Source organism: Mycteria americana, chromosome 5 (genome assembly GCF_035582795.1).
Source record: "Mycteria americana isolate JAX WOST 10 ecotype Jacksonville Zoo and Gardens chromosome 5, USCA_MyAme_1.0, whole genome shotgun sequence".
Classification (NCBI taxonomy): domain Eukaryota; kingdom Metazoa; phylum Chordata; class Aves; order Ciconiiformes; family Ciconiidae; genus Mycteria; species Mycteria americana.
The window spans coordinates 47,895,312-47,906,891 of NC_134369.1; the positions used below are offsets into that span (position 1 = coordinate 47,895,312).

At 57.7% G+C, this 11,580-nt stretch overlaps 1 protein-coding gene across 1 annotated transcript; it reads right to left on the minus strand.

Annotated features, from left to right (window-relative positions):
* Positions 1 to 2,323: 2,323 nt before the first annotated feature.
* On the minus strand, positions 2,324 to 11,580 carry RPS6KL1 (ribosomal protein S6 kinase like 1). The gene is made up of 10 exons (XM_075503271.1): positions 11,122 to 11,580; positions 10,612 to 10,736; positions 9,719 to 9,811; positions 8,851 to 8,898; positions 7,996 to 8,128; positions 4,625 to 5,554; positions 3,719 to 3,808; positions 3,482 to 3,564; positions 3,094 to 3,189; positions 2,324 to 2,983 (listed from the first exon to the last, which is right to left on the minus strand). The coding sequence occupies exons 1-10, from the start codon at positions 11,357 to 11,359 to the stop codon at positions 2,873 to 2,875; spliced, it is 1,947 nt and encodes a 648-aa protein (XP_075359386.1). The 5' UTR covers positions 11,360 to 11,580; the 3' UTR covers positions 2,324 to 2,872.

Here is an 11,580-nt window from a genome sequence, read left to right on the forward strand (position 1 = left end):
TAGTGCCTGCAGAGTCTATTACTCTTACCCTCTACACAGAACTTGTAACTAAAATATTTAACACAGCGGATTTTAAATGAAATAAAACTGGGCAACGACTGCGAGGTGGGGTGTGTTTGAGGGGGCGAGCAGCAGCTCCTGGGTGAGGAGTCAGGCATCAGCAGCATCCCTAGTGTAGCATAAGAAGCCTGTTATCTGATGGTGAGAGAAAAGGGAATGAGAGCTGGGCCTGTCCCTGGAGGCACTAAATTGAGGCTTCTCTGGCTGTGAATTCTGTCTTCAAACCCTTTTTGGCACAGAATTGGCTCTTCCCAGCAAAGATGAGGTTTTCAGGGCTGGAAATCATCCTTTTTGTGGTCTAGCAACAGAACTGTTACAGACAGCAAGGAAATCCCAGTATTTGCGAAATGGCATGATGGCCAAGAGGGAGAACTGGGTCTGCTCTTAAAGTACAGGTGTAGAGCCAGTTTGGGTTTTCCCTCATAGAATGGGAGTGTTGTAAATCATGAGTGGGAAAAAGGCTGTTAAGGGTTGCAGAGGGAGAAAGGAGGCAAGATCAAAGAACAATGGTAAAGCAAAAGCTGTGGTGCTGAGAGCATTTCCCCAAGGAGCTGTCCCTGTTGGAACAATATGAAATTATTTCTGGATCATGGCAGGGTTTTTCCAGCTCTGACATCAACTTCAGAGAATGGTTTGCCCTTCCTGACTACGAGTGAAGAAGGCAGCCCCTTTTGACAGAAAATGATTGCGCTCACAGCTGGCATGCTGACGAAAGGGAGAGCAATTCCTAGTACGGGTTCCTACGGCTTCCTGGCAGCTATGGACAAACCTGTGTGTGGAGTCAGCTATCTTCTGACCGTCCCTGGTTGAGGTAGAAGGTTAGGAGGAGAGAGAGGAAAAAACCCTTCCCTGCGCTGTAAAGGAAGGGCAAAGAGTCTGGCTGCTCTTGCACAAATAAATTGAAAGAGAAGGTTCTGATTAAAAAAAATGCTGCTAGCACCCAGTCCCCCGTGCTGGTTTTAGGATACAGAGGGCCCACCTTGACTTTGTACATGAGCCTGGGGAAGGGCAATGTCTGTATTCTGTCTGGAGCTGCAATAAATGAGGCCTTTGAACTACCCAGGGAGTGAATATACGGTCAAGCTCTTAAAATGATGCAGCCTAGCAAAGTGCTTTATTTAATCTGCCCTGTTGGTCTTGCTGTAGGAGAGTCATGAAGCTTCCTTTTTTGACCCTCCTGGGTGATGCCCAGGGCACGCTGTTGCAAGAAGCCATGTTGTGGCTTCGGCCGCAGGCCTAAGAGTCAGTCCGTGCTGAACTTCCCCTGAATCACAGGACTAGGAGGCTGGCAGCCCAGGGGGAAGCCTGCTGCTGGAGCGTTCAGCCAGGGCAGGCTGCTCTAGAGAGGAAAAGCCCCAGGCTTAGCTGCTCCCAGCATCTGGCCTGCTCTGGCATTAGTGGTCAGCTCCTTGGTTAGTCCTTTTGCTTCTGCACAGCCTTTAAGGCGTACCCTGCCTTTGCTGGGGTGGGAGATGAGTTTCTCCCGGGCTCTGCTTCCCTCTGGTGGACAAGCGCTCCTGCTGCTGCCCGAGAGCCAGGCTGCGTCAGCAAGAGCAGCGTGTTACTGCTGGTGGCAAGCAGGAGCTGGAACTAGCTAGCCCCAGAAAAGTTTCACTGGTGCCAGTAATTCCCTACTCTCGGGGACAAGTGAGCGATGATGGGAGGGAGTGCGGGGAGAGGAGGGCCAAAACTACACCGCTGCGTTGCTAGCTTGTCCTATGGCTTTGACTTGCACAAATGAGCACAGCAGCAGCTTCTGCCTTGAGCTGTTAGCAGACACCCTTTGTTCACGCTTCTTTTTCTTCCATCCTGCTTTGTATTTGCTCTTCTCCTCCTTCCATCAGTGCTGGTTCTCATCCCTTTAAACCCTCGCTCTTTGTTCTACCAGAAATGACTGTGCTTAGAGGGCAGCAGGGCTGCTGTCCTGCCAGCAGAAAGGAGCACCCAGGCACAGGAGGCTGGAGCCAGAATGGGAAACGATGAGAACAGCCAAGGCTGGAAGAAAACGCAGGCAGTCTGTGTATTTTCCCAACTCTGAGCTGCAGCTGCATGGCTGTGCAGATCCAAGAGGCCATGAGGCAGGTGGGGTGCAAGGGGAGACGGCCAGGCACTCGGTGCCACCTTCTGGGTTTTGGCTGCAGAGGGCTGACAGCCAGTGGACAACACCAACCCAGGGCTCCTACGCAGGTTTGAGACAGATTTGGGGCAGCCCAGGCCTCCCTGGTCCAGCTCAGAAACAAAAGGACACTTCCGCACACAATAACAAGTGGTTTATTCTTTTCAGGGGGCTGGGGGGAGAAGAGCAGAGGGCTCCCTCCATCACCCCTCCAGCAGGCATTACCCACATACATGCAGCCAGGGCTGGGCACAGACCCCAGGCTTGGGCACCAGCCAGCGGGGCCCAGAGGAGATGCACTTGGAAGCCACAAAAAATAACAGGGCAGGGGGTCACTGTGGTAGCAGTGGAGATAAAAACGATAGGGAGGGAGTCCTAGGGCACGGTGCTAAGCTGAGCAAGGGATGACCCAGAAGGGGAGCACGGCCTGTCCCCAGGGGTGGGTACCTGGGCTGCCTTCTCACCAGGGAGGACCTAAAGGAGAAGACAGCCTGGCCTAGACCACAGCCTCCTCTCCAACAACCACAAGCAGAGACAGGAGATCACGTAAGGCTGCAAAACCTCATGCATACCCCACCCCAGGGCAGCCCTTGCAGGCAAACCACCCCCAGCAGGCAGAGCTGCCAGTGCCACCTGTGGTCACAAGTGCCAGGGACCGTGGCTCTGTGCCCAGCTCCCCGCAGGGAGGACAGCTGCCTAGCCCACCATCTTGTTCCAGGGGATGGTGCTGAAGAAGGAGTGGGACTTCAGCTTCGCCATGCCACCTCCTCCAGATCCCAAACGCCGCTTTGGGTTGTACTGTAGGAGCTGCAGAGAGAGGGGTTGGGAGAGCAGGATGCAGAGATGGGGACACTGGAAAGCTACCCAGGCTGTACCCTCTAGCCCCATCCTCCCTCCCATCCACCCAAGCCCCTCACCTCAGTGAGCAGCGATGCAGCAGCCACGCTGAGCCCCTCTGGCAGATGCAACTGGGTGTGAGGTTGAATCCCTGAAGGGTGGTTTTGGGACAGTGGCTGCAGGAGGCAGAGGGTGATGGTGAGCGGGCGCACTGAGGAGGGTAGCAGCACCCTGCTGAGCCTTCATCGCCACACAACCCCAGCTCTACACAGCAGGATTTAAAACCCGGGGCCTGGAACACCTGGAGACCACGCACAGGCACTAGGAGCCACGTGCCTGAAGTAACCTGGCACGGTGCTGAGGTGCCAGCAGGGCAAGGCACCCTCCCAGCCCTGCGTGGCAGGGAGCCCTTGTGCTGCAGTGTCACCTCCTCCTCCCCGCTCCTCACACAGCTCCTCTGCCTCTTACCACTCCTGTCAGCAACTCGTACAAGAGAGAGCCAAAGCTCCAGCAGTCAGCTGCTTCGGTGGGCTCCACGATCCCCCCCACTTCTGCAGAAAGAGCCAGAGAGGCATTAGAGCTGGAGGCAGGGAGTGCCGGTGGCTGTGCCATGCCAAGCACATCTCCCTGCCTGCAGAAGCCCCCTCTCCCCCGGCTGGCAGCACTGGGTGCAGGGCAGGAGAAGGCAGGGGACGCGTCCCTTACCTGGGGCACTGTACAGCTCTTCCCGTGCCTGGCTGCAGCACTGGGGCTCCACCTCTGTCCACTGGCCAAAGAAGGTGAGACGGACGTGACCTGCAGAGCAGCACCAGAGCCAAAAGCAGGGACGTTAGGACAAAGCTAGAGACTTTGGTCGGAGCACAACGCCAAGCCCTATCCCCGCAACTGGGAACAGCCAGGGTACTGGGTCCCTGCCATGCCCTGAACCCAGAGGCACTGCACATCCCCTGGTCTCCCAGTGCTTGCCCCAGGTGCCCAGCAGGCCCGTGCAGCTGGTGAGACTGGTTAGGTGGTCTCCAAGCTCGCAGAACTGAGGGCAGGCTGTAGTGAGGAAAGAAGCAGTGCCAAAGGGAGGAAGGTTACCTTTCCCCTTGCAAAGCTCTCTGCGTTTTTCTTTTCCTAAGCAATTTGTAGCTCTCCAGTTTGCCCCAGCTGTTGCCAGCTGAGCAGGGACGTGCAATCGGCTTGCACTGACAGTGGTACCCATGGCTTGAGGGGAGGGGCAGGCTCCAGAATACCCCAGTGAGCAGTAACTACAAGCAGGGGAAAGCTGCAATCCCACTAACCTCAGGCACAGTTCAGCTGGTCTCAGCTTCCCCGCGCTGGGATTTCCCAAGCAGCCAGCCCCCACGTGGGAGCAGCGGCAATGCATTCCTGTGGCTGCGGCCCCTGACTCTCCCACTGCAGAGACATCTCTTGTAATAACTGCTTCAAAATCCCAGCTGAGACCACACTTCCAGGTTCAGAAACATCCAAACCTCCCCAAACTCCCGCCCTCCCCCAAAGCAAACTCAAGAAAGTCCGTGTCCCTGGAAATGGGGCAAACGGCAGTCTCCCAGCCGAGAGGCCAACCTCCTTCTCCTCAGGGCAGCAGCCTGGGGCAGTACCTACCGGCTGCATCAAGCAGCAGGTTCCTGGGGTTGAGGTCCCGGCACAATACACCCTGTTGGTGAAGTCCCTCTAAGGCCAGGAGGATTTCTGCTGCCCACAGCTGCACCTGCTCCTCCTTCACAGCCCACGCTCTCCGGCCATGCCCACGGGAAGCCAGAGACCGGCACTGTCCTGAGAGCGGCTGCTCTCTGAGCCGGCCACAGGCCTGGCTTGCTCCCCGCGAGGGCTCCCGCACTGCTGGGTCAGGCCCACGGGGCTTGCCAGAGCTGGACGGGGCAACTCCTGCACGAAGCTGCCTCTGAGCCGAGGAGGTCGGGAGAGGCCGAGCCCAGGGGACCTCAGACGCTTGCTGAGACAGCAGCTCCCCTGCCCCTGGCTGGCCCCCTCTGACAGTCTTCGGTACGGGGCCGGGCGTCTGAGGAAGCCTTCCACCGGCACGTGGCCCGGGGTCTTGTTGGGAGGCTGCTCTCTCCGATACGCAGCCCGTGCCACCGGTTAGAGTGTCCCAGGGGTAGATGACCAGGCCCTGGTTAGTAAGGTGGCCGGGACCTTTGGCCGATGCTGCTGGAACATGGTCCACGACGCCAGACATAGCCTGGGTCATGCTTAGATTCTGCCCTCCAGGTGCAGCCCTCGTGCCGCCAGTGGGAGCCAGGTGAAGCTGGCACTGGTTCCCCAAGCCGGGGTCTGTGGAGTCGGGGGACTGCTCCCAAGGGGGCAAGGCATCAGTGTTTCCCAATATTCGGTGGGTCACAGACCCTGGGAGGCCACTGCCTGTCCGAGCAGAGAAGACGGAGACTTGGCTGCTGCCCTGGGAGCTTCCCACGCCGTCCTCTCTGCCACGGTCCCTCAGGGCTTGAACGGTGTTTGAATCGGCAGAACCCTGCTGGACACAGTACTTGGAGCGGAGGTGAGACCACAGCGTCTCCCCTGGAAACCGGAGAGAAGAACAAGTGATGGGGCAGAAAGCATCCCTGGTTCCCCCGCTGCAGACATGGCCCATTCAGGCACAGGCCAAGGCCCGCACGCTGGGGACGTGACTGAGCATCGTCAATCTCCCCGGCAAAGCTCAAGTCCATGCAGAATACTCCCCAGCCCTACAAGCACACCATGCTCAACGCCACACCTCCCCCGGGACCTGGCACACCAAAGGCCCATTCCCCCCTCCTTTAGCAGCCCTGCTCCCCCTTCTGCACCGTCTCCTTGATCCCAGCTCTGCCACTTCCATGTCACAGGCCAGCCAAACCTTCACGCATGCCCCGATCCCACTGCCATCCCCGCTTTCCCCTGAAAGCCTTTCCTCCGCACGTCACGGCAATGCTAGAGAGCTCCCACAGCATGGCACAGAGCCTGTGGGTCAGCAATGAGCCAGAGCAGCGAGCCCTGGAGCCCACAGCACACTGCCGGGGCTTCCCAGCCTCACCACATTCAGCTGCTGGCTGCTTTCTGCAAATTCATCCTACGGCAATGCATGAGGAGCTGAGGCTGTTCTCCAACACACGTCAGCCTTCATTTGTCATTGCTGGACTCCAGCTGCTGCTGCTCCCTACACATCCATGCAACCAGCAGAGAGCAAAGCAGCTCCTTGGGACAAGCCCCCACCTTGTCACACTTGTTCACCAGGATCTGGGACAAGCCCCAAGCTTGCCTCCTTGTTGTACCCACAGAATCACAGAATCTCCTGTGCAGCATATTGCCATTGAAACACCACACAGCAGCAAAGTTACTGCGGACTCAGAATCACAGGATCACAGAATCGTATAGGTTGGAAAAGACCTTTAAGATCATCAAGTCCAACCGTTAACCTAGCACTACCAAGACCACCACTATACCATGTCCCTAAGCACCTCATCCAAACGTCCTTTAAATACCTCCAGGGATGGTGACTCAACCACTTCCCTGGGCAGCCTGTTCCAATGCTTGACAACCCTTTCTGTGAAGTAAAATTTCCTAATATCCAGTCTAAACCTCCCCTGGCGCAACTTGAGGCCATTTCCTCTTGTCCTATCACTTGTTACTTGGGAGAAGAGACCGACCCCCACCTCTCTACAACCTCCTTTCAGGTAGTTGTAGAGAGCAATAAGGTCTCCCCTCAGCCTCCTTTTCTCCAGGCTAAACCACCCCAGCTCCCTCAGCCGCTCCTCATAAGCCTTGTGCTCCAGACCCTTCACCAGCTTCGTTGCCCTTCTCTGGACACGCTCCAGCACCTCAATGTCTCTCTTGTAGTGGGGGGCCCAAAACTGAACACAGTATTCGAGGTGCGGCCTCACCAGTGCCGAGTACAGGGGCACGATCACTTCCCTAGTCCTGCTGGCCACACTGTTCCTGATACAAGCCAGGATGCTGTTGGCTTTCTTGGCCACCTGGGCACACTGCTGGCTCATATTCAGGCGGCTGTCAACCAACACGCCCAGGTCCTTTTCTGCCTGGCAGCTTTCCAGCCACTCTTCCCCAAGCCTGTAGCGTTGCATGGGGTTGCTGTGGCCCAGGTGCAGGACCTGACACTTGGCCTTGTTGAACCCCATACAATTGACCTTGGCCCATCGATCCAGCCTGTCCAGGTCCCTCTGCAGAGCCTTCCTACCCTCAAGCAGATCAACACTCCTGCACAACTTGGTGTCATCTGCAAACTTACTGAGGGTGCGCTCGATCCCTTCGTCCAGATCATTGATAAAGATATTAAACAGAACTGGCCCCAATACTGAGCCCTGGGGAACACCGCTTGTGACTGGCCACCAACTGGAGTAAACTCAATGTGCTCCCTGCCCTTTATGCCCCGATTCTCCATCTTCTCTCTTTGGTCTGATCTCAAAATCCAGTGTGGCCTCTTCTTTTGTAACCAAAAAATGATGTATAAAGGTCTTATCAAAAGATTGTTTTGTTCTACAACATCCAGGTGAACTACCTCACTTGGTTCTCCTTCTCCATCACTTTCCTGTCATGGACAAACAATGCCAGTAAAATGAAGAGGTTTTTCTTTTCAAGACACTGGACGACATCAACCTCTTTGCCTCAAGGCACGACCATTCCCTCCCATGGGACTCAGTGGTCCCTAAGACTAGTTTCCATGTAACACCCCTACACACACAACCTCTTACTCCTTGTAGGTCTCCACAGGCCCATTTCTAGGTTACTTCCGCTGTCAGCTCTTACCAAACCTCCAGAATCCCCAGTACAGCTGAGCAGCTCCTTCCACAAAGTCTCCAAGCCCTGGTACCCATCACCCTTCTATGAAGAAGACAGCTTCTGCTGTCACTATAAAAAACAGTCCCAAACCAGCAGAAGAAACATATTTGAAACTTTAAAGAACGGGAGGCTGGGGATAAGAGCAGGATGCTCCACAGATGGGAGGCAACGCCGTCCCTACTCACCCTGCACGTGCTCCAGGTGGAGGAAGATGGAGTCCTCACTCACATAGTAGCACAGCAGCTTGACCATGAAGGGGACCCCATGAGGGATGATGGTCTGTCGCTCACGGGTCTCAACATGGGATTTCGGGAGGCTCTGAGGAGGTACAGGTAGATGGACATTACAACACAGCGGAGGCTTGGACTTCCTGCAGCCTAGCACCTGGCAGGGCAGGAGGCCAGCCAGAAAGGTAGCATGCCATCTCCTAAGCCCCATGCCTCCCGCCTGCGTCGCCTGCAATGGAGCTCCCTGTCAGCCCCCAGCACCAAGCTGTGACAAGGCAGGGCTCTGCAAAGCTCTGCCAAGGCAGAGCGCTCCCCACCTGCACTGAGGGACCCAGAGGACACTGCTGGTCCAGAGCAGTGGCCTTCCCCCACAACTGCCCCTGCTTCCTTCAGATGGGAACCCGTCATCCCAGCCCTCTCTACTCTCCCCTCTGGAACTCATGCTTCTCCCTGTCATGCCAGAGCCTCCTTGTCCAATTATTAAAGTCCTTTATTTTTAGTTCCAAGGGCACTGGAAAATGCCCTAGGACTTGTACTGACCACATCTCACCCACCACCTGTTCAAGGGGCTGACCCAGATTAACATGGGCGTTAAGGCTTGGCTTGCAGCATTACAAGGCAGAGGAACGGATGACTGAGGAGAACCACTTCCCTTCGGAGGTAGCCAAAAGAAGCTTTATGAACAACGAACTTCCTCTAACACTTCTATGATCTGCTATTTTTTGGTCCTCTCACCTGCCCCAGCCATCTGCTTGGACAAGGAGGCTCTGGCATGACAGGGAGAAGCAGGCAGATGAAACTGAAGACACCCACCTTAAGTATAAAGGTCCCACCAGTGGCCGGATCCTGGACGATCTGCACCTGGGAGCAGTATATACAGTACCGGTCAGAAGCGGTGACTGCTCCCGCCCCAACACACAGCCTACAGGAATGACCCAGGGACTCAACTCCGGAACAACAAACTCCCACCCAACTAGAGGAGTTTGGTGGTGCTCAAACCCCTACTCTTGAAAGACAAAACACAGGTTGTTAGCAGTGAGATAGCCACAGAGCCAGGGAGTAGAGATTTCATTAAAGAGGTGACTCCCACACCATTTTCGCTTCCTTCACAACAAAGCGTTTCGCACTGCTCCTTCTGGGCTCTGTGGAGTGCACTGGGCTGCCCGCCTGGGCCTCGGCAGGACGGGAGGACCACATCAGTCCTGACAAACCAAGATGCATGAACGGCAGAGGAGAGCAACGTGCCAGTGTGTGTATGGAGGTGGTAAGCCATCTTCACTCCAAGATCATGAACTACTAATTAGTTGATTCATCCATATAGGTTATCTGCTGCTGAAGTCTACATTATCCATAGGAGTCCACCATCATGGTACCTAGGCATCAAGCATGATGCCATGCATGGGAAAGAACCGGATGCATCAACCTCCTTGTAAATATCTTGGGAGATCTTGTAAGCAAAAAGAATGGGGACATTAACAGATTTCCCAACTAACCCCTAAAGGGTCTTGCATCCTTGCCTGCGAATTTTCCTTGGTGGGAATGGTGTGGATGGTAACTCTCACGTTCCTTGGTGGGTGTGCTGGGGGCCGGCACCCCCATCCCAGCTGCCAGGACCCTCCAGGTTACACTCCCCTTGGTCCAGCCCCAGCTTCACCCCCCCAGTTCCAGGTTGAGTTATTACCTTATCGATCACTCCCACAACCTTACACCGTCTCAGGTTCTCCACTGCCGAGCTCAGCGTCCTGATCGGCCGGAAGCGCAGGCTGCTGTAACCCTGCAAGGCGGTGAAGAAGAGGATGAGGGACCTAGAGATGCTACTGTCCATGAGAGCGGGTGGGAGAAGTCCCCACATTTTCCCGAGCAGGCAGCAATACTGCCAGGCTGATCAACATCCAGAGACAACTCGCCAACCACCGTGGTTGATTCCTAACATCAGCTGGACCGTTTTCTTGGCCAGCTCCTCGATTTCTGAAGTTTTCAGGGAAAGCCTGCACCTGCGGCAGATGTAAAATCACTCCAAAATTTACACCTGGATCTGGACCGCCTCAGCACTAAGGTGGTCTGTGTTACACCCCGACCCTGCCCTGCCTCACTCCCCTCTCCCTTCATTAACCACCTCCTTCCCACAACGCAGCAAGCAGCCATCATCTTTGGTTTCCATCTGGATGGGAACGATGACAGGGAAGACGACGTTTTTAACAACCGACAAGGTGGTTCCCCCCAGTGGCTTCAGTCCCACCGAAAATCGCCATTTTCACTACAATGGCTGCAAGCTGAAAGATACACACCTTGGGGAGTGGGGGGCTGTCCTGGGAGCGCCCCAGGCAAGCTGGGCCCACCTCAGCTCTTTGCTCCAGGCAGGACAAAGGGCTGCCAGCTCCCTCACAGCCACCGGCACGCTGGGACACTCTGCAGCTGATGTGTCTGCCATTTGCTCTACGCCACCTTACTGTGACATCTGGCAGAGGCAGTTGAGGAGGCTCAGCGGGGCTGCTTTATATGTCCCCCCCCAGGTTTCCCAGTGCCACGTATCCACTGCCATCCCACCCGCGCCACCCCACGCCAGCCCCTCACCGTGGCGGTGGGGCTGCCACCCCCTGCAGCCCGCTGGAGGTGGCAGTTGAAGATCTCCTCCGCACGCCTCAGGTACTGTGTGATCTTCCGCTTCACGGCCTCCCGACGCTCCTTGTTGGGGTCAACTGCGGGCACAGAGGGTGGGTGTGAGGGGCCTGCTGTGCTGCCGGAGGGATGCCCCGGTCCCCGTGCTGGTTTCCCCGGAGGGATGCCCGGTCCCCGTGCTGGTTTCCCCGGAGGGATGCCCCGGCCCCCCGGCCGCACTCCCGGGAGGGATGCCCCGGTCCCCGTGCTGGTTTCCCCGAAGGGATGCCCCGGCCGCGCTCCCGGGAGGGATGCCCCGGTCCCCGTGCTGGTTTCCCCGGAGGGATGCCCCGGCCCCCCGGCCGCGCTCCCGGGAGGGATGCCTCGGTCCCCGTGCTGGTTTCCCCGGAGGGATGCCCCGGCCCCCCGGCCGCGCTCCCGGGAGGGATGCCCCGGCCCCCCGCCCGCCGAGGCGGCCCCGCGCACCCTGCACGCCGCGGAGCAGCACGTCCACGCCGTTCTGGTAGTGGTTGAAGGCCTCCTCGTAGTCCTCGCTGACGTCCCGCTCCAGCGCCAGCCGCAGCTGCCGCGCCGCCTCCACCAGGTAGTCCCGCCGCCCGCCGCCCTCGGGGCCCGCCGGGGAGACGCGGCTCCGCAGCTGCCCCAGGTAGACGCGGGCCTGCGCCAGCGCCCGGGAGCAGGGCTCGGCCTCCGGCCGGCTCATGGCCCCGCACCGCCGCCCTGCGCCGCCGGGAGACGGGGAGCGGGGACGCGCGGGTGAGGCGCGCCGCACGCCCCGGCCCTTCCTCCGGCCGGTGACCGGCGCCGCTGACCGGCAGCGGCCCCCGGCCGCGCTCCCCGCCCCGTCCCCCGCCGGTCCCCGCGGGCACGCACCTGGGCCAGCGCCGCCGGCAGCATCCTCCGCCGCCGGGCGGGGCGGGCGGG